This window comes from Borostomias antarcticus (genome assembly GCF_949987555.1).
Source record: "Borostomias antarcticus genome assembly, chromosome: 24".
NCBI lineage: Eukaryota > Metazoa > Chordata > Actinopteri > Stomiiformes > Stomiidae > Borostomias > Borostomias antarcticus.
Window position 1 is genome coordinate 1,311,695 of NC_140257.1, and position 23,498 is coordinate 1,335,192.

General features: G+C 48.5%; 1 protein-coding gene across 1 annotated transcript in view; it reads left to right on the top strand.

The window, feature by feature from the left end:
- Positions 1-23,498, top strand: part of camsap2b (calmodulin regulated spectrin-associated protein family, member 2b) — a gene marked incomplete at both ends in the record, with an annotated part of 190,165 nt that overhangs the window by 103,453 nt on the left and 63,214 nt on the right. The window contains 3 exons of the mRNA XM_084457876.1: positions 19,367-19,565; positions 19,945-20,716; positions 21,444-21,580. Of these exons, the coding sequence (XP_084314002.1) occupies positions 19,367-19,565; positions 19,945-20,716; positions 21,444-21,580 (1,108 nt within the window). The remainder of the gene's footprint in view (positions 1-19,366; positions 19,566-19,944; positions 20,717-21,443; positions 21,581-23,498) is intronic.

Sequence of the window (23,498 nt, forward strand, 5' to 3'; positions counted from 1 at the left end):
CCTGAACCGGTTAAGAACGAAAAATAACGTTCCGTTCACCGTTCCGGAGGTGTTAGCCTATTAAGACTCTATAGGCCTACAGTATTTCTTGTAAGGTAGGCTATAACCTAATAAACAAGTCTAGGGTTGTGGTGGCCTTATTGCCAACAATATTAGCCTAGGTGATGTGTGCTGTAGTGTAGCCTTGTTGATTATTTTACAAGAAATACGCAACATTAGTCCTATTCCTATGCCCTTAATCCACACCGTAAACTATGCACAGGTCTATCTTAAGTCATCATCATAGCTCATCATCCTTTTTAAAATATTTTCTTGTATTGTTGCTGCAAGCTATTTTATTCTGCGCCTGTAGGCCTATTGTTTTTTTTTATTTCGTTATATTTCGTTTTATGTTTTATGTTATTTATAAATAATTAGTCACCTCATTCATTCATCTGCGCAATCCCTATTGTTTATGCTGCGTTCCTTTTGTATGGGAGCTCCGGATTTGGCGCCTATACGCGTAATACGTAGCCTATCGTCTGCCATCCTCGGTCTTTAATATTATAGTAATTTAACTTATGCTATTCAATGATCAGGGTTGCACGGCACATTGTCACTAAAGTGTGCTCATATTAATTAATGTAGCCTAATCATTTGGTTTGTGAAAGTCAAGACGTGACGGAAATCTGTGCAACAATAGGCAATGACTAGATTCCAAGAGGCGCGCTCGCTTTCACAGCCTAATTGCCGAGTAGAACTCTGAAGGAGGCAGACCATTAAATTCGCAAAACATAGGTTTATGCATCCTAGTATAGATACTAGTATACATCCAAGCAACTGTCACAAAGTACTCCTTGTTTTAAATAGCCAAACCATACTTGGAGCGAGATGCGCAACGAGTGAAAATTGGCTTCCGCTGAATGTTGGTTATGAAGATAGAGGAACTTTATTGCAGACACGCAGGTCCATATAAAACATTATATTTGCACAGTAGGCTATTATTTCTTTCACTTTATTATTTGCATCATTCTTTGTGGACCAATGTTGGAATAAATTTGCCTTCGAACGTTATTGCCCACTCTGACATCCGTGGTCTTTATGTGAAATCTAGTTTTAGCCTACTGAAACATTACAGGCTATAGGCTAGCCTAGTCTTAATCAATTAAACAAAATAAATCACATTGATATCCTTGCTAAGTAATAAGCTGTAAGGACAGGCTGAACTACTGTTTTGCACTGGCAAACAAAGGAGAGTGTGTGACAGCCTTGCGCAACGCGTGCAAATTGGCTGCCGCTGAGTGGTTGGGAAACATCAAGAATAGTCATGCATCTTAGCTTGCAGAGTTTGAGAAACATCGAGTCTGAACTAGGCTATGGTGTGTTGTTGTAATATCTAAATCTCTTCATTTCGCTAAGCAAGCATTTAAGATCCTGTGACCTAGACTGTGAAATAACAGATTTAGGGGCCTAGGCTACATTACAAAAACAGGACAAGATGTAGGCTACAAATTTAATAAATTTAATTTAGCCTATTCGGCCATAAAAGGCTCAGCTTTGTTTTTTTTGTTTTTTTACATTTTTTAAGTTATATAGGCCTACTACAAAGAACGAAAAAATGACGTTATTAACCGGTTTTAAAGATTTCAAATTAACGTTTCTGTTCTGGAACAATTAAAGACCATTTCGTTTTCGTTCCTGTGTCTGTTCCTCGTAAAATACCGTTCGTTTTCGGTTTTCGTTTCCGTTCCTTGAACCGGTTCGGAGCCTTGACCACCACTGACCACCCTATATCGCAGTCCCTGACCCTGACCACTCCGTCCGATTCAAGGGACAGTGATCCAACTTTGAGGACATTGCACACAAAAGTCTTCTGACCAGCCAGGGTGGTCCCGAGAGCCCAACTGACCACCCCTGACCACAACTGACCACCACTGACCACCCGGTCCGATTCAAGGGACAGTCATCCGACTTTGAGTACGTTGCACACAAAAGTCTTCTGACCGGCCAGGGTTGTCCAGAAAGCCCCCCTGACCACCACTGACCGCCCCTGACCACCCGCCCGATCCGATTTCAGGGACAGTGATCCGATTTCAAGGACATTTTACACAAAAGTCTTCTGACCGCCCCCGGTGGTCCCGAAAGCCCCCCTGACCACCCATGACAACCCCTGACCACCCCTGACTACCCCTGACTACCCCTGACCACCACTGACCACCACTGACCACTCACTTACCACTCCCTCCGATTCAAGCGACAGTGATTCAACTTTGAGGACGTTGCACACAAAAGTCTTCTGACCGGCCAGGGTTGTCCAGAAAGCCCCCCTGACCACCGCTGACCACCCCTGACCACCTGCCCGATCCGATTTCAGGGACAGTGATCCGATTTCGAGGACAAAAGTCTTCTGACCGCCCCCGGTCGTCCCGAAAGCCCCCCTGACCACCCCTGACCGCCCGCCCGATCCGATTTCAGGGACAGTGATCCATTTTCAAGGACAGTGTATGGCAGAACATGTCCCTGAAATCGGATTGACCAAATGGTCAATATATCCAAAGTGCTTTGGGCTAGAAGGCTGACACGTGGGGGTCTTACACTACCAAGGGGTGGCATGAACATACTGCGATATAAGCCTCCTAGCCCAAGCCACTTTGGAGATATTGACCATTTGGTCAATCCGATTTCAGGGACATTTGACTGATCCGTTTTCGAGGACAATGTCCCTGAAATCGGATCAGTCAAATGTCCTTGAAAACGGATCAGTACAAAAGTCACCTTTTGACCTCCCAAACGTCCATTTACTGGTAGAATCGATCCAAATGCGGGTCAGTGGATCCAAAGACAGTGCCGGTGGACATTGTACAGGAGGCATTCAGCTAGGTACCCCAGAAATACCCTCACCACCCACACTCCTTGCAAATGGCCTCTACAGTAGGGATAAGACCTTGTGGGCCACCACACACCCATCTTTCATGGGAATGTCACCAAATGCTGGTCACTTACTCCCAGGACCATGCCATTGCATATTATACAGTGACATCTCAGCCCATTACACCCTAAACACCTCATCCAGGAACAGGCCGCAAGAGAAACCTCTGTGTGTGTGTGTCTACAGTTCATGTGCATGAAATAGGTGTAGCAAGGGCTGACGTGGATGAATGTGAAGAGGAGCCCTACAATAGCCCCTAAGAGGTGAAAGTGTGGTGATTGGACATTCAGTTCAAATTTGGTGAACCTTTGTTCCAATCCATTCAAATGTCCTTGAAATCGGATCACTGTCCCTGAAATCGGACCACTGTCCCTGAAATCGGATCAAAATGTCCTTGAAAACGGATCAGTACAAAATTGACCTTTTGACCTGCCAAACATCCATTTACTGGTAGAATCGATCCAAATGCGATGAACATACTGCGATATCAGCGTCCTACCCCAAGACACTTTGGAGATAGTGCCTAACCTAACCAAAAAACACTGCATTGACAATGCATTGGGTTAGGGTTAGGGTTATAACAAATATCGCAAAATTAACGGAACGTCGTAGAGCTTCACGGATGGTCTCATTTGAAAGCTAGCCTAGGAATTGGTGGGATGAGGTGGTGGTTGGGAGAGGCTATGACCTTTCACTCTAGAGATATTGCCAACCTAACCCTAACCTAACCAAAAAGCACCGCATAGACAATGCATTGACATGTATCGAAAAATTAACGGAACGTCGTAGAGCTTCACGGATGGTCTCATTTGAAAGCAAGCCTAGGAATTAGTGGGATGAGGTGGTGGTTGGGAGAGGCTATGACCTTTCACTCTGGAGATATTGCCAACCTAACCCTAACCTAACCAAAAAGCACCGCATAGACAATGCATTGACATGTATCGAAAAATTTACGGAACGTCGTAGAGCTTCACGGATTGTCTCATTTGAAAGCTAGCCTAGGAATTAGTGGGATGAGGTGGTGGTTGGGAGAGGCTATGACCTTTCACTCTGGAGATATTGCCAACCTAACCCTAACCTAACCAAAAAGCACCGCATAGACTGCATTGACATGTATCGAAAAATTAACGGAACGTCGTAGAGCTTCACGGATGGTCTCATTTGAAAGCTAGCCTAGGAATTAGTGGGATGAGGTGGTGGTTGGGAGAGGCTATGACCTTGCACTCTGGAGATATTGCCTATCTGGAAAACGGTTATATTTTGGGTTATAACCGTTTACCAGAAAATGGGCAAATTTCAACTTCCTCCGATCCTTCCGATATCTGGAGGGCTTGTTTCTTATGGCAAGGGGATGCTGCAGTTACAATATGAGCCTCCTAGCCCAAGCAACTTTGGAGATATTGACGATTTGGTCAATCCGATTTCAAGGACACTTGATCCGATTTCAGGGACAGTGTCCTCGAAAACGGATCAAGGTGTCCCTGAAATCGGATGGACCAAACGGTCAACATCTCCAAATAGCATGCAAGTCCTCCTTCCTACAGAGGTCAACCCCCTCCACAGAAGGATCACTGAGAAACTCCTCAAGCTCAAAAGCACTCATGTCAAATGTGTTCACACGACACCCAAATCACAACACTGCTAACCTAACAGCCTACACGACGTGCACACTGCACACCAACATCCACCAACCCATTGCATGAAAGGATCAAAGATCCCGGACGAGCCCCCATTTATGTTACGCCCCCTGGTGGCCCGAGGAAGCAGAGCGCAACATAAAACAATGGGTTGGACAGATGAGGGTGCAGTCACACAAAACCAGGACAACCAAAATAGGCAATAATGAATTTAATAGCAACACAGGGAACAGAGAGGACTAACAGTGGCACCAAACAAAAGCATAATCCGAAATAAAACCCCACCCCCCCTTTACAGGTGCTGGGCACCTTAAAGTACAGTGGGTGGTGCGCACTCTAAACTGGGGTGTTAGACAGCAGGTAATCCTACGTGTGTGTGGAGATGTAGACCCAGGGTATCTCAACTAGTCATCTGCCCCTGTGTGCACAAAAACATACAAAGGGTTAAATCACAGACAATAACTAAAGCTGTTTAACCAACTAACATAACTACAACCAAAAGAGTAACACAAGAGAAGCTTCACATCAAACCAATAAACAACCAAACCAAACCAAGCTCTACCAACCAGAGCCCTGCCACAGCTCAGGCAGGTAAGAAAGAACTGAGGACAAATAGGACTATTTATAGGAAGGGAGGGACCAGGTTGATTGAAGTAGTTAATTGGAAACAGGTGAGAACTGATGACTTGAACCAGGCGCGCGCCCTGAGAGTTTGGAGATGGAGAACAGTAGAGGGAGACAAAAACAACCACACAACAAAACCAAACAGGTAGGCCTAACAAAACAACAGAACACACATATGTAACATCGGATCAGAGTGTCCTTGAAATCGGATGGACCAAATCGTCAATATCTCCAAAGTTGCTTGTGCTAGGAGGCTGGTATCACAGTATGTTCATACCTCCATGGTACTCTGTTAGTGTGCTGAGTGTCGAGGCAATCCGAGCAATATGAATTTTGACCAAAATCCATAAGCTGCCTGGAGTCTAAAATTCAACTTCCTCCGATCCTTCCGATATCCGGAGGGCTTGTTTCTTATGGCAAGATGATGCTGCAGTTACGATATGAACCTCCTAGCCCAAGCCACTTTGGAGATGTTGACCGTTTGGCCCATCCGATTTCAGGGACACCTTGATCCGATTTCGAGGACACTGTCCTTGAAATCGGATCAGAGTGTCCTTGAAATCGGATGGACCAAATCGTCAATATCTCCAAAGTTGCTTGTGCTAGGAGGCTGGTATCACAGTATGTTCATACCTCCATGGTACTCTGTTAGTGTGCTGAGTGTCGAGGCAATCTGAGCAATATGAATTTTGACCAAAATCCATAAGCTGCCTGGAGTCTCAAATTTAACTTCCTCCGATCCTTCCGATATCTGGAGGGCTTGTTTCTTATGGCAAGGGGATGCTGCAGTTACAATATGAGCCTCCTAGCCCAAGCAACTTTGGAGATATTGACGATTTGGTCAATCCGATTTCAAGGACACTTGATCCGATTTCAGGGACAGTGTCCTCGAAAACGGATCAAGGTGTCCCTGAAATCGGATGGACCAAACGTTTGGTCAACATCTCCAAAGTGGCTTGGGCTAGGAGGCTCATATCGTAACTGCAGCATCATCTTGCCATAAGAAACAAGCCCTCCGGATATCGGAAGGATCGGAGGAAGTTCAATTTGAGACTCCAGGCAGCTGATTTATGGATTTTGGTCAAAATTCATATTGCTCAGATTGCCTCGACACTCAGCACACTAACAGAGTACCATGGAGGTATGAACGTACTGTGATACCAGCCTCCTAGCACAAGCAACTTTGGAGATATTGACGATTTGGTCCATCCGATTTCAAGGACACTCTGATCCGATTTCAAGGACAGTGTCCTCGAAATCGGATCAAGGTGTCCCTGAAATCGGATGGGCCAAACGGTCAACATCTCCAAAGTGGCTTGGGCTAGGAGGTTCATATCGTAACTGCAGCATCATCTTGCCATAAGAAACAAGCCCTCCGGATATCGGAAGGATCGGAGGAAGTTGAATTTTAGACTCCAGGCAGCTTATGGATTTTGGTCAAAATTCATATTGCTCGGATTGCCTCGACACTCAGCACACTAACAGAGTACCATGGAGGTATGAACATACTGTGATACCAGCCTCCTAGCACAAGCAACTTTGGAGATATTGACGATTTGGTCCATCCGATTTCAAGGACACTCTGATCCGATGTTACATATGTGTGTTCTGTTGTTTTGTTAGGCCTACCTGTTTGGTTTTGTTGTGTGGTTGTTTTTGTCTCCCTCTACTGTTCTCCATCTCCAAACTCTCAGGGCGCGTGCCTGGTTCAAGTCATCAGTTCTCACCTGTTTCCAATTAACTACTTCATCAACCTGGTCCCTCCCTTCCTATAAATAGTCCTATTTGTCCTCAGTTCTTTCTTACCTGCCTGAGCTGTGGCAGGGCTCTGGTTGGTAGAGCTTGGTTTGGTTTGGTTGTTTATTGGTTTGATGTGAAGCTTCTCTTGTGTTACTCTTTTGGTTGTAGTTATGTTAGTTGGTTAAACAGCTTTAGTTATTGTCTGTGATTTAACCCTTTGTATGTTTTTGTGCACACAGGGGCAGATGACTAGTTGAGATACCCTGGGTCTACATCTCCACACACACGTAGGATTACCTGCTGTCTAACACCCCAGTTTAGAGTGCGCACCACCCACTGTACTTTGAGGTGCCCAGCACCTGTAAAGGGGGGGTGGGGTTTTATTTCGGATTATGCTTTTGTTTGGTGCCACTGTTAGTCCTCTCTGTTCCCTGTGTTGCTATTAAATTCATTATTGCCTATTTTGGTTGTCCTGGTTTTGTGTGACTGCACCCTCATCTGTCCAACCCATTGTTTTATGTTGCGCTCTGCTTCCTCGGGCCACCAGGGGGCGTAACATAAATGGGGGCTCGTCCGGGATCTTTGATCCTTTCATGCAATGGGTTGGTGGATGTTGGTGTGCAGTGTGCACGTCGTGTAGGCTGTTAGGTTAGCAGTGTTGTGGTTTGGGTGTCGTGTGAACACATTTGACATGAGTGCTTTTGAGCTTGAGGAGTTTCTCAGTGATCCTTCTGTGGAGGGGGTTGACCTCTGTAGGAAGGAGGACTTGCATGCTATTGCAGCCCATTTTGAGGTTACGTTATCGCGAAGTTTGGTTAAGGCTGAGTTGAAGGAGGCTGTATTACGTCTGCTGGTTGATTATAAGGTGCTGTGTACTGGCGCCGGTGTCATTGCTGCCCCGTCTGCAGGGTTATGCGACCTAGAGGATGAGGAGAAGGAGGTGTTTGAGGAGGTGGAGGCGCCTGAGGGGTCCGCTGGGTCGGATGGAGCTCCTAAAGTGGAGACTAGACCTCGTATTGCTGTGAATCAGCCCACTTCTCTACACTCTACTCCTGAAGGGAGCGATGCCGGACACAGGCTTCGCATGGCTCAGTTACAGCTTGAGGCGCGGGAGAGAGAAAGAGAAGCTGAGTACAGTCACCGGTTGGCTATGCGTAAACTGGAAACGGAAATGGAGGTGAAACTGAAGGAATTGGAGTTGGCGGCCGCTGCTGCAACTGCCGGTTTTGTTCCCTCTAGTCCTGCTAAGCCCATGGTAGCCGATTCCTCTACGTTCGGTGGGGGGTTTAATGTTAGTAAACACATAGCCCTTGTACCTCAGTTTCGTGAGGATGAGGTAGACTCGTATTTTAATGCATTCGAGCGAGTTGCTACCTCTCTGCAGTGGCCTAAAGAGGTCTGGGCTATATTGCTTCAATGCAAATTGACAGGGAAAGCGCAAGAGATTCTGTCCTCTCTGTCTCTGGAAGACAGTCTGCACTATGAGGTGCTAAAGAAAGCTGTGCTCCGCGCATATGAATTAGTGCCTGAGGCATATAGGCAAAAGTTTAGAGGGCACAAAAAGTTGCCTGGTAAAACTTTCGTTGAGTTCGCCCGTGAAAAGGAGACTCAGTTTAATCGATGGTGTAAAGCCAGCTATGTAACCGATTTTAAGTCTCTGTCCGAGTTGATTCTTATAGAAGAATTTAAAAATAGCCTCACAGACCGGCTTGTTACATATCTAAATGAACAGAAAGTGTCGACGTTAGCGCAAGCTGCTGTGCTCGCTGACGAGTTTGTCTTAACCCATAAGCAAACCTTTGGCAGTTCTCGTAATGATGGTAGGGTTTACCCCTCTGCTCCAGTGAAAGCGCAGACTAGTCCGCCCAGCCCATTTTCTACCCGCACTAGCGAGGAACGGGAGTGTTGGCACTGTCATCAGACTGGTCACATCCGAGCTGACTGTTTCTTGCTAAAACGCAAGTTAGCGCAGCCCAGTAAGCGACCAAAAGAGGTTGGTCTAGTGCAAATGTTGACTAGCCCCGTGTCATTACCTTCAGATGGGGTGTGTGACTCCTTAGACTCTAGTTACGCACCATTTGTAATAGATGGGTTTGTGTCCCTCAGTGGTGAGGTGTCAGACCGGTGCCCTGTACGTATACTGAGAGACACCGGAGCAGCGCAGTCGTTTATTTTGTCTGATGTGTTGCCCTTCTCTGAGTCGATCAGCGGCTCTAGTATTCTGGTGCAGGGCATCGAAATGGGGTTTGTGTCTATGCCCCTCCACCAGGTGCATCTAGCCTGTGACTTGGTCAAAGGAGTGTTTATGGTGGGCGTGTGTCCGTCTTTGCCAGTGAAGGGAGTGACATTTCTGTTAGGGAATGATATCGCTGGTGGAAAGGTGATCCCAATGTTGGAGGTTTTAGAGCGCCCCACTGTTACGCAGCCCGATGTGTTAGCTCAGGATTTCCCTGACGTATTCTCTGTATGTATGGTCACTCGTGCTCAGGCACGTAGATCGGGAGAAGCGGTTGATCTGTCGGACACCATGTTCGCGACTGCGTTGTCTGACCAGCCTGTTTCCCCAGGTCCACCAGTGTCTACTCGGCCTGCTGTTGAGACCAACGTTCCGAGTTTGCTTCAGTGTAACAGCCTTGTTTCTGAGACAACACAGCTGCCCATGACCCGCAGTAATCTTATCGCTGCTCAGAAGGAGGATGCTGATTTAGCCAAGTGCTTTGCTGCTGCGCTTGATTCAGAGGCGGCTAAAAACAAGGAGGCAGTTTATTTTGTGGAGAACAATCTCCTGATGCGGAGGTGGAGATCGCGTTTTGAATCGACACTGAGTGTCGATTGTGTTGGTCCCTTGCCCAAAACTAAGTCTGGAAACCAATTCCTGTTAACTATTATGTGTGTAGCCACCCGATACCCTGAAGCGATCCCTCTTAGGAAAATAACATCCCAGGCAGTAGTAAAGGCCCTGATCAAGTTTTTTTCTACGTTTGGTCTTCCTAAGGTGGTCCAAACCGATCAAGGTACCAACTTCCTTTCAGGTGTATTTGAGCAAGTCCTAACATCACTGGCTGTTTCACATCGAATCTCCAGCGCTTACCACCCTGAGTCCCAAGGGGCACTCGAGAGGTGGCATCAGACATTTAAATCAGTGTTGCGAAAATACTGTATGGAGAGCGGTAGGGAGTGGGATGAAGGTGTTCCCCTAGCTTTATTCGCGGTAAGGGAAATTGTACAAGAGTCGCTAGGTTTTAGCCCAGCAGAGCTGGTCTTTGGTCACACCGTGAGGGGTCCTTTGAGGGTATTAAAGGACCAGCTGATGGGGGAGAGTTCACCTAAACAAAGAAACATGCTTTCTTATTTGAGCCGTTTCAGAGAACGACTACATGATGCCTCTCAGATGGCTAAGGATAATCTTGCTTCTGCTCAGGGTAGCATGAAAAGGCAGTTTGACAAGAACGCTCTTTCGCGTTCTTTTGAGCCTGGTGATTTAGTTTTGGTTTTATTACCGACTATTGGTTCTTCTATGTGTGCTCGTTTTTCAGGGCCATATGCTATTGACCGGAGATTAAACAAGACTGATTATGTGGTTAAGACCCCTGACAGAAGACGTAAACACAGAGTATGTCATGTTAACATGTTAAAGCGTTTTTATTCTAGAGGTGAAGGTATGTGTGAGACCCAGAGTGTGCCCGTGGTGGTTGCGGCCGCGGTTGCTTCTCCGGCTGCTGTGAGCGCTAGCGCTCCTCTCCCAGTGAGCAACGAGGATGGTCTGAGTATGCGTAATGTCCAGCAGCAGACCCCTCGGTTGTGCAACTCTGCTATGTTGCTGAACCTTCCCTCTTTGATGCTACATCTCAGTAAAGAACAGGAGGCTGATATATTTCAGCTGATTTCAGATTTTTCCTGTTTGTTTGGAGATGTACCCACCCGCACGACGGTCTTACAGCACGATATCGCTGTGGGTGAGGCAAGACCTATCAAACAACATCCGTATAGGGTAAATTCCACAAAGAGAGCTCTGATGGAACAGGAAGTCGCTTATTTGATAGAGCATGGTTTAGCACGTCCCAGTTCCAGTCCATGGAGTTCTCCTTGTTTATTGGTACCGAAACCAGACTCTACGGTTTGATTCTGCACGGATTATCGCAAGGTCAACCAAGTCACTATTCCTGACTTGTTTCCTATGCCCCGGGTAGATGACTGTGTTGACACGATAGGATCGGCTTGTTTTGTTACTAAGCTAGACTTATTAAAAGGGTATTGGCAAGTTCCCCTTTCCTCCCGTGCTTCTGATATCAGTGCTTTTGTGACCCCTGACTCGTTTCTGCAGTATACAGTAATGGCTTTTGGTATGAGGAATGCTCCGGCCACATTCCAAAGACTGGTCAATATAGTTTTTTCTGGTGTGCCTAATTGTAAGGCTTATTTGGATGATGTGGTGGTTCACTCCTCAGATTGGGAAAATCATGTATCCTCGCTGAGGACAGTTTTCCAGCGTCTGGCTGATGCGTCTCTGACACTGAACTTGGCGAAGTGCGAGTTCGGGAAAGCGACGGTTACATATCTTGGTAAGCAGGTGGGCGGAGGTCAAGTGCGCCCTCTGGAGGCCAAAGTTGCTGCTATAGCCTCCTTCACTGTGCCAACCACTCGACGTGAGCTGCGCCGGTTTCTAGGCATGGTGGGTTACTACAGAGGTTTCTGTAGAAACTTTTCTACTGTTGCAGCTCCTCTGACTGATTTAATCAGTCCCTTGGTGCCTTACAGGTGGTCAGAGAAATGCCAAGTAGCTTTTGACAGCTGTAAAGCTCTGCTGTGTAATGCCCCAGTACTGAGTGCTCCTAGTTTTAGCACCCCCTTTTCTCTTGAGGTGGATGCAAGTTCTACTGGTGCTGGTGCAGTTTTGACTCAGATGGACCCAGATGGTTTTGTCCATCCCGTAGGGTACTTCTCAAAGAAGTTCAGTGGGTGTCAGACTGGGAGGGAGTCGCTACTCCACGATTGAGCAAGAAACATTGGCCTTGCTGCTCGCACTCCAATTTTTTGAAGTCTATGTGGGGGGTAGTGTGGAACCTGTGGTTGTTTACACCGATCACAACCCTTTGTTTTTTTTTGCATCAGATGCATAACCACAACCAGCGACTAATGCTCTGGTCTCTGATTATTCAGAGCTATAATTTGACTATTCGTCACAAAAAGGGCGCTGAAAATGTATTTGCTGATGCCCTTTCTCGGGGATAGTCTGTAGGATTTGTTGGACTTTTGTTGGACTATTGTTGGACTATTGTAGTGTATGTGAAGGGGAGGTTGATTTATCGTTAGCCGTGGGCTAACTCTTTATGGGGGGGAGTGTTACATATGTGTGTTCTGTTGTTTTGTTAGGCCTACCTGTTTGGTTTTGTTGTGTGGTTGTTTTTGTCTCCCTCTACTGTTCTCCATCTCCAAACTCTCAGGGCGCGCGCCTGGTTCAAGTCATCAGTTCTCACCTGTTTCCAATTAACTACTTCAATCAACCTGGTCCCTCCCTTCCTATAAATAGTCCTATTTGTCCTCAGTTCTTTCTTACCTGCCTGAGCTGTGGCAGGGCTCTGGTTGGTAGAGCTTGGTTTGGTTTGGTTGTTTATTGGTTTGATGTGAAGCTTCTCTTGTGTTACTCTTTTGGTTGTAGTTATGTTAGTTTTAGCAAGCAACAAACATTCACCAAATTTAAACCGAATGTCCAATCACCACACTTTCACCTCTGAGGGCCTATTTTAGGGCCCCCAGTTCACATTCATTCACTTTTAAGCCCTTAAAAAAAGTTGTCATATAGGTGAAATTGCAAAACAGCCCATTGGGTAAGAGATAGAGAAATGACCGGTCAGAAGGCTTTTCGCATTGAATGTCCCTGAAGTCGGACGGAGTCCCTGAAATCGGATCAGGCGGGTGGTCAGCGGCGGTCAGCGGGGCTCACTGGACCGATCATAAGGCTTTTCGCATTGAATGTCCCTGAAGTCGGACGGAGTCCCTGAAATCGGATCGGGTGGGTGGTCAGCGGCGGTCGGGGGGGCTCGCTGGACCGGTCAGAAGGCTTTTCGCATTGAATGTTCCTGAAGTCGGACGGAGTCCCTGAAATCGGATCGGGCGGGTGGTCAGCGGCGGTCAGCGGCGGTCGGGGGGGCTCGCTGGACCGGTCAGAAGGCTTTTCCCATTGAATGTCCCTGAAGTCGGACGGAGTCCCTGAAATCGGATAGTCAGCGGCAAAGGTGGCGCCCCCCGGCGGACGTTCGCGGTCGGCGCGGCTCCGTCCGATTTGAAGGACTCCGTCCGATTTCCTCTCGGCCCGTCCGATTTCATCTCGGACGAGAATGTACTTGGAATCGGATATTGTACCTGAAGTCGGATGGCGAAACGGCCCCGATCCGATTGGGGGGACTATTTCCCATCCGATTTCGTGCCCCATGCAATTGTCCCTGAAATCGGATCGGGCGGGTGGTCAGCGGCGGTCAGCGGGGCTCACTGGACCGATCATAAGGCTTTTCGCATTGAATGTCCCTGAAGTCGGACGGATTCCCTGAAATTGGATCGGGCGGGTGGTCAGCGGCGGTCAGCGGCGGTCGGGGGGGCTAGCTGGACCGGTCAGAAGGCTTTTCGCATTGAATGTTCCTGAAGTCGGACGAAGTCCCTGAAATCGGATCGGGCGGGTGGTCAGCGGCGGTCAGCGGGGCTCACTGGACCGGTCAGAAGGCTTTTCGCATTGAATGTCCGTGAAGTCGGACGGAGTCCCTGAAATCGGATCGGGCGGGTGGTCAGCGGGGCTCACTGGACCGGTCAGAAGGCTTTTCGCATTGAATGTCCGTGAAGTCGGACGGAGTCCCTGAAATCGGATCGGGCGGGTGGTCAGCGGGGCTCACTGGACCGGTCAGAAGGCTTTTCGCATTGAATGTCCCTGAAGTCGGACGGAGTCCCTGAAATCGGATCGGGCGGGTGGTCAGCGGCGGTCGGGGGGGCTCGCTGGACCGGTCAGAAGGCTTTTCCCATTGAATGTCCCTGAAGTCGGACGGAGTCCCTGAAATCGGATCGGGCGGCCGGTCAGCGGCGGTCAGCGGCGGTCGGGGGGGCTCGCTGGACTGGTCAGAAGGCTTTTCGCATTGAATGTCCCTGAAGTCGGACGGAGTCCCTGAAATCGGATCGGGCGGGTGGTCAGCGGCGGTCAGCGGCGGTCGGGGGGGCTCGCTGGACCGGTCAGAAGGCTTTTCCCATTGAATGTCCCTGAAGTCGGACGGAGTCCCTGAAATCGGATAGTCAGCGGCGAAGGTGGCGCCCCCCGGCGGACGTTCGCGGTCGGCGCAGCTCCGTCCGATTTCCTCTCGGCCCGTCCGATTTCATCTCGGACAAGAATGTACTTGGAATCGGATATTGTACCTGAAGTCGGATGGCGAAACGGCCCCGATCCGATTGGGGGGACTATTTCCCATCCGATTTCGTGCCCCATGCAATTGTCCCTGAAATCGGATCTGAGAGTCCTCCAAATCGGATGGTTCCCTCAGTAAGATCCTGGAAAGAGCAGTCGCCGCCCAACTCCATCAGCACATGTCCAACCACGAGCTCTATGAAACCCTACAATCTGCCTACAGAAAACATCACAGCACTGAGACCGCCATCATCAAGATCACAAACTACCTCCTCATCGCTGCAGACTCCGGCAATATCAGCATACTCATCCTCCTGGACCTCTCAGCTGCCTTTGACACTGTCTCCCACTCCATCCTCCTCAACCACTTCTCCGACCACCTCGGCCTCACCGAGGTACTGCTCTCACCTGGTTTCAGTAATATCTCGCCAACAGGATGCAGTTTGTCACCATAAACGGCTCCAGCTCTCCCCCTGCCCCAGTCAATCACGGCGTGCCTCAAGGCTCTGTCCTTGGGCCCCTCCTCTTCACCATCTACATGCTCCCCCTCGGTCAGATCATTCGCCATCATGGACTCAATTTCCTCTGCTACGCTATTGACACTCAGCTCTATCTCAGCACTACACCATTCACTCAGCTTCCCCCCCAGTCCCTAGTCAACTGCCTACAGGAAATAAAATCATGGATGTCATCCAATCTACTCAAACTTAACAGTAGAAAACAGAGCTCATGGTTGTGGCATCTAAGGCGCTGCTCCGGAAGGTTGGGGATTTTCTCCTCCAGGTCGATGGCTGCTCCATCTCCCCATCCCCTGAAGTCCGCAACCTGGTCGTCATCCTGGATTCCACCCTCTCCTTCCAGTCACATATCATATCCGTCACCAAATCTGCCTTTTCCACCTCAAAAACATCTCCTGACTCCGGCCATCACTCTCCAACACCGCCGCCATCCATGCATTCATCACCAGCTGTCTGGACTACTGTAATGGAGTCCTGTTCGGGGTACCCAGTAAAATCCTGGACAGACTCCAGTATGTCCAGAACTCAGCCGCCAGGGTTCTCACCCACACCAAGCCCTGGCAGCACATCACCCCCACTCTCATCCACCTTCACTGGCTCCCTGTGAAATTTCGCATCTCCTACAAACTCCTCCTCCTCCCTCCACTCCCTGGCCCCCCAGTACCTATCGGACCTCCTCCACCAACACACTCCATCCCGAAGCCTGCAGTCAACAAACATGGGTCTGCTCTCCACCCCCTGCACCAGCCGACGCACCTTTGGGGACAAAGCCTTCAGTGTGGCTGCCCCCACCCTCTGGAATTCCCTCCTCTCCGAGATACGTAACGCCCCTACCCTGGACTCATTCAAATCAGCCGTCAAAACCCACCTGTTTGCCCAGGCCTTGGGCCTATAGTTAGCCAGTTAACTCCTCAGTTAGCTTACCCTGTGTTGTTAGTCCTGTCTGTTGTTTTGTCTGTCTTCTCTGTTCTTGTAAAGCATCCTTGGGTGTCTAGAAAGGCGCTATATAAATCTCATTTATTATTATTATTATTATTATTATTATTATTAACATCTCTGATTGGTGGAGACATTGCTGTTGGACTATAGGATTGTGGATAGTGTATTTTTTCCTGTACGAACAGCAGTAGTTTGAGGTGACAGACTTCAAAATACTGTCAAAAATACAGTTTTTGAAGTTTTTGAGATAAAATTCTGAAGATTTTCACACAACATCTACCATGTCATGAAAATTGTGTCATTTTTATGCCTCCGCCAGGCGATAGCATTATGGTTTCGGGTTGTCCGTCCGTCAGTCCGTCCGTCCATCCGTCTGATGTTTGTTAATGCAATATCTCGGGAATGCATTGACGGAATTTCTTCCCCTTTGGTACAAATGTTCACAGGTCACTGTGACCTCACAAAATGTGTTTTTGGCCTTATGAACACAATATCTCAAGAAAGGCTAAACAGAATTTATTAATATTTGGGTAAAATGTCCAGTTGGACTCAAGGATTAACTGATTACATTGTGGGGGTCAAAGGTCACTGACCTCACAAAAGGTGTTTTTGGCCTGCTGATATATTTCTGAAGAACGGCTTGACAGAATTTGTACATATTTGGCCAAAATGTCCAGTTGGACTTAATTAGATTAATTGGATTAGATTTTGGTATTCCAATATCAAAGGTCAAGGTTACCGTGACATCACAAAAGGCACTTTTGAACGCTAATGCTATCTAGCTAACGCTAATGCTAACGATAATGCTAACGCTAGCTAGCTAATGCTAACTCTAGCTAGCTAATGTATAATTCTAAAGCGGAATCCCAATCTGAGTGCGCAAACCGCACTTGCGGCCCCTCGCACTTGTGGCCTGAGGCCTGAGCACTTAATTGACGTCAGCTGGAAGGGCCAGAGGGTGCAGGGCCGTGAATTAAATGGGACAGCACTCCCAGTTATGCTCAATGCCCCTCCCACTTCGTTTTCATTGGCTGCCGCGTTCCTCCGACGCAGAGGCTGCTCTGACGCTCCCTTCAGCTCTGCAAATTGACCGATTGACGTCTGTTTTAATTTAATAATAATTAAAAAATGAGGTTGGGTGATATGTTTGCAGCATGTGGATTTCAAGATAAATGTTGTGTTATCTGCAAATGTCATCATTTATGTGTGATGCACTCGGATCATGACTCGGATGCACTCAAGCACTGTGTCACATGAGACGCGGTGGGCTGTGGGTATTTTCTGCTCCTAAATCCGTGAAATTGCGGACTTTCGGTAAGTGCGTTACAGTGCGCAAAATGGCGGCGTGGCGCACTTGTGGACCTATCAATTCCGTTTTGGAACTACCCTGAGCCCTTGTGGACTTAGCGGGAACGCGCATGTAAGGCCACAAGGCCGCGAGTGCTCTGCACTTTCGCCTAAGTGCGCGATTTGGGATTCAGCTTAACACTAAAACTAGCTTTAGCTAGCTAGTGTTAGCATTAACGTTAGCATTAGAGTTAGCGTTAGCTAGCATTAGCATTAGGGTTAGGTTAGGTTAGCGGTAAGGGTTAGTTAGGTTAACTGCAATTGTTTGGATGTTGCATTGTTGGGTGGAGGCATTTAGCTGCTATGCCATTTTTCTAGTTTTTCATGAACTTTGGAGATGTATTGAGCGGGTATTTGCAGTAGCTGCATACAGTACAGTACTGTTTACAGTAAAACATTTTCAATCAATCAATCAATACTTTATTTATATAGCACATTTCCTGCAAATTGCAACGCAATGTGCTTTACAGAAACACGACATGAAACAATAACAGACAAATCAAAACAACAACAGACAATACAGCGAGGTGTTTAAAAGGCGAGATTAAATAGATACGTTTTGAGGTCTCGCTTGAACGTCTCCAGGGTCTCAGTCAATCTGAGGCTCTCTGGCAGAGTGTTCCCCAGTCTGGGGGCATAGTGGCAGAAGGCTGCCTCTCCATGCCTCTTCGTCCTGGCTGCTGGGACTGTCAGAAGTTCGGCACCAGAGGACCTCAGGGATCTTGCTGGTGTATATCTAACAAGCATGTCAGACATATATTTTGGAGCACGGTTGTGGAGTGATTTATAAACCAGTAGAAGAATCTTAAAGTCTATTCTGAAGCTGACAGGTAGCCAATGCAGAGCCTTCAGGACGGGTGTGATGTGAGCACTCCGTCTGGATTTTGTAAGGACTTGTTTTGTATAATTTGCAGACGATTGATGGTTTTCTTTGGTAGGCCATAAAAGAGGGCATTGCAATAGTCCAGTCTGCTGGTTATAAATGCATGCATAAGTCTTTCAGTGCCGGCCTTTGAAAGGAAGGATTGTACTTTTGCCATGTTTCTTAAATGATAGAAAGATACGCTAGTTATTTTATTGACATGAGATTCAAAGATGAGATGAGAATCGACTATGACACCTCAATTTCTAACCTGGTTTTTGGTGTTTAGTGCCAGTGTATTTAAATGTGTAGATAATCTCCCTCTTTCTGTTTTATCACAAATGACCATTATCTCAGTTTTACCTTGATTGAGCTTGATTTTGATGCGCTGTGGGCTCAAATTTTTGATATTTCGAAAATCTGTGAAGAGCGTTTGTGGAGGAAAGTCTGAAGATGTAGTGTAGCAATTAGGGTGTCAGTTGAAAAAAAATGTGGGAAGAGTACAGGCCTGTAGCAAGGAGGGGGGGGGGGGGGGGTCTGGTGGATCGAACGAACCCCCCCTCACGACCAACGGTCTAGAATTTAAGACAAAAGGTCCGCCCCCCCCCCCCACCCTCCACAAGGCTGGAGTAGGGTTTGATAGGTTTTACAGTTTCTGAGAAAAACAGAGTGATAGGGACTTCATGTAATTCCTGCCAGCTCAAAGCATATGGAATTTTCTGCTCACTTGGGCCTACAGCTTGGTGGTGGTTGCAAAGTGATAGCATGTATGGCTGATTTGTTATGATTTTTTAAATATTTACATTTTAGACAGTTGCTGTAAGGCCACCATCAAGACTATTTGCCCCCAATGCCAGTTGAGGACTTCTGGTATAGTGCTGGACTAATGTGCACATTATGGTTTGATTTTTCATGCATGGGAAGTCAGATTTCCTAAGAAGAAGAACACGAACAAAAACAGCAACAACAACAACGGGAAATACAAGAGGAACCAGCAGCTGAGGCTGCCCGGCCCCTAATGAGGGGGAAAACTGTGATAAGGTCCACTTTTTTGAAAGAAAAAAACAAAAAACCCTCCTTCCACAAGGCTGGCTACAGGCCTGTGTATAGTACTGGGATTTGAGAATGTGCGCTATTATTATAGCAATAGCCAGCGGAAGTTGGTGTGTGAAGTAATGCCCTTAAGCAATACGGATTTTTCATTCACTGTAACATAATATGTAATATATATATACAGACTGCCTGAGTGGGTGTGTGCTATGTAGCAGAGTGGGCAGCTGCTGTGTGAAAAATAACCGAGACCCAGGTGACCGCACATAGATGTACCTGTGTAACGTGCTAATGGAGATGCAGATCCAAACCCACAGTGCTGTGACCGGTTCTGTCTGTGTCCTGTTCTGTGTGCAGGCGTGGGCCCAGGGGAGGTGGACCTGGCGGACTACACACGCTCCATCGAGAGGCTCAACACCTCGCTGGGCTTCCTGCAGACAGAGATGCAGCGCCTGGCCCAGCAGCAGGAGAGGATCATGGCCATGAGGGACCAGCACAGCCAGCACCAGAACCAGCAGGCCTGGGTCATACCCGCCCCAGCTCCCTCCCCACACAGGTACCTGACCAGTGTGTACGTGTACGTGTGTGTGTGTGTGAGTGGGGTGGGATTCTGGCGTGTGTGTTAAAGGACAGGTTTGGAATTTAGCATTATAAGCTGATTTGGCGATGCCCATGTACATTTGTTCATCATCAACGGCCACCAGTGACCACTCGGAGAGTTTCCTGTCTTAAAAAAAAAAAGAGTTTATGGTGCTTTTGAGGGATTTTGTTCCTATGGATCCATTGAGTGTGTTAGCGGTGATGGGCTATATCTTGAGAGTGCACTGTTTGACGAAACTTTGATATTGGCCGTTGTATATGATCGTAAATAACATATAACGCTTATAATGCTAAATTCTAACCCTGTCCTTAACCCCTGTCCTGTCCCCTCACAGGCAGCTTCGTGAGCTCCGCAGCAGCAGCCTGGCGGGCCGCAGCCCGGCCCGGGGGTCCGTGGGCTCTCTGTCCCCCGTCTTGACCTCCTCCAGCTCGCCCCGCCCCCCCCACCGCTCCCCCAACGCCATCAAGCGCCGGCCCGCCTCCTTCCACGCCCACTCGCCGCGTACACCGCGCACCAGCGACCTGAAGGTCACGCCCTTCAGCCGGATGCTCAACACGCCCCCCTCCGTGGACAGCCTGCCCAGGCTCCGGCGCTTCTCGCCCAGCCAGACCCTCAGCTCCCTCGCCTACCTGGGCCACGACCAGGGCCCCGGGGCCAGCCAGACCCTCAGCTCCCTCGCCTACCTGGGCCACGACCAGGGCCCCGGGGCCGGCAGGGGGGGGGCCGGGGGCCGGGACGCACCTGCGGAGAGAGACACAGAGGAGAGCAGGGAGGAGGAGGAGAAGAGCGCCGGCGCAGAGGCAGCCAGAGAGAGGAGGCAGAAGAGAGCAGGGGAGGGGAGAACGGGAGGGACAGCAAAGGAGGAGGAGGGGCGTGCGAGCCCGTGGCGGCCTGCGGAGATGCTCTTCCGGCCGCCGTCAGACGGCGCCACCTCTTGCCCCACGGCGCCCGTCGGAGGCGGGGCTTACCCCCCCGGGAGGCGGGACCTGGTGGAGGTGCCCCTGTCGGTGCTGAAGCCCCTTGACGGTCATGGGCTGGAGACCGGAGGCGGAGAGGGGGGGGCGCACGGAGAGGAACAGAAGACGTGCTGTGGATTCTTCTACAAGGTAAGAATCTCAGAGCTAGGATACCTTATGAAAGTAAACCAGAGACCACAAAATATGAATATTTAGAATTGTGTTTTCATTTTGTATTTTTTAGCCATTTTAATGACCTCAGTGTGTACTGTGTAGAGCACGTGGCTGGTATGGTTGGCTGGACTGGTGAACTGATGAATGACTTCATCTGGGACAGTCACCCCCTGCATCTAGGCCAAAGGATGAGACCACACACACACACACACACACACAACCACACACACTTCAATGGTTAAAAGGGGTCACATATGTACATTTGGATTGCTGGAATATGTGTCTTCACTCCCTGTAGTATACAGTAGACCAATCGCGGTTTAGAATGTGTGGTTTTTGAAGTGAAAGGATAACAAACATGCACACACCCTTACAGACCTTGTTTTTTCCCCATATGGAAAATGTTAATGGACTGCACTTTTATCCAAATGGCCTATTACAATGGCCTCTCATTCACACTTTCACACACACCAATGGCGGCATCTGCCATGCAAGGTGCTAGCCTGCTCTTTGGGAGCAATTTGGGGTTCAGTGTCTTTGCCCAAGGACACTTTGACATGTGGACAGGAGCAGGCGGGATTTGAACCGCTGAGCCTACGATCACTGGACAACCTGCTCTACCTCCTGAGCCACAGCTGCTCCATACTGTATCTAAACGCTGATATATCATATCTGAGCTGTGTTTCTCTCCCCACCCCTCCAGGACGATGGGAAGGGGGAGGAGGACATGGCGCTGAGGAGAGCAGCCCTGCTGGAGAAGAGGCTGAGGAGAGAGAAGGAGGCGCAGGAGAGGAGGCAGCAGCAGGAGCAGGAGCAGGAGCTGAGGAAGGAGGCGGCACGGTTAGTCTGCACCTCAGGGCCACACCAGCCTTTATGTCTTCTCAGAACACCTTCACCTAGATCCTAACACCTTCACCTAGATCAGAACACCTTCACCTAGATCAGAACACCTTCACCTAGATCCTAACACCTTCACCTAGATCAGAACACCTTCACCTAGATCCTAACACCTTCACCTAGATCAGAACACCTTCACCTAGATCCTAACACCTTCACCTAGATCAGAACACCTTCACCTAGATCAGAACACCTTCACCTAGATCCTAACACCTTCACCTAGATCAGAACACCTTCACCTAGATCAGAACACCTTCACCTAGATCCTAACACCTCTAAGGGCCGAATTCAGTGGCGTAGCCAGAAATAAAGATTTATCTGGACGGGCCATAGAATTCATCCATAAATCTAAGTTCAAGCAAAAAAGAAAATCCTGTGACGGAAAGACTATATATATATATATATATATATATATATGTGTGTGTGTGTGTATATATTATATATTAGGGATGGGAGAAAAAATCGATTCTGTTACAAATCACGATTTTTGTGTGACGATTTTTTAATCGGCATGCTGCCCCAAAATCGATTTTTTGTTGTGAAAAAAACAACAACCAAAAAACAACTTCCTGCTAGAACGCTTCGCGTAGTAGCTAGGTTAGCGTTATTATTCAGTCAGAAGTAGTGTTGCACTGTATACAGATACTAGAAAGGTACTGCGATACCCTGCCGTCAAAAACAGTATAATACCCCATTTTATTAGTACCGGTACTTTAGTTGGGTCGAGGCAGTGTGTTGGGGCAGTGTGCGTCTCTCTCCCTCTCTGCTACTCTGTCCCTCTGGGGCGTGCGTGAGTGTGTGCGTGTGAGTGTGTGTGTGTGTGCGTACTGTATGTGTGTGTGCGTAGCGATCTGTTTCTCTCCGTCCCTCTGCTACTCTCTAAGCTGAGTGCGCGTGCCAACCGTCTGTCCTGCTCACCAAACTACTTTCAGACCATTCGCTTATTTCTGCAAATGTTTGGTGCAAACACAAATCTAACGGAAACAAGTTGAAAAATAGTTTGCAAAGACCGTTCGCGAAGGAAAGTGAAAGGACTGAGGGCTGCTCAGTTGGTTACTCTAGACAAGGCATTCCCAAACTGTGAGGCGGGCCTCCCCTGGGGGGCCCCAAAGAAATTCAGGAGAGGCGCGGAGGGATGGTTAGAAAAAAAAGAAGGAAAAACCTGTTTTTTATTTTTAAAATGTCTATGGTTTTTATGAATGAAACGTGATTTTAAAGGTGAGAAGATTGAAATAAATAATGGGAGAGATGTATACTAAATTTGTGGATAGTGCAGCGAGAGCCCCCCGCAGGCATGAATGTATTGTGCGAAAACGTCATAACTGTTACGGCTCGCATGCCCTCGCCTCCACAACCGTCTCCCTCTCTCCCCTCTGGGCCCGCTGCGCGCTCGGAGCGTCCTACGCGCTCTACCGCACGTCGCATCAGCCCGGGCATACAACGCTCTGGCTCTCCGGAGTTTCCCCCCACTGCCGGGCGTTCCCCGTCTCCGGCCAGCTCCGCGGACTCGGCAGTCTCCTCCCTCTCCGGTGACGAAGAATCGGATCCCGACATGCCCAGCACATCGGCCCGTGCGCAAAGACAAGAACGGCGCGCTCGTCTCCGACGATGACGCTGGCGCGGCTCTACTCACCGGTTTCCAATTATCATCACCACACCTGTCCCTCGTTCTGCAATCACCTTCAACCTCTACAAGAACCTGGTCTACACTCCACTCATCGCCAGATCTTACCATAATACTCTTGTGGTAAAGTATAGCCTAGCCTACAATCTCCTTACCCGTATTTTGTAGTGTTTTTTCCCGTTCCCCGTTTGTGATTACTCTCACTCACCCTGCCTCCCCTCCTCATCTCTCCAGTTC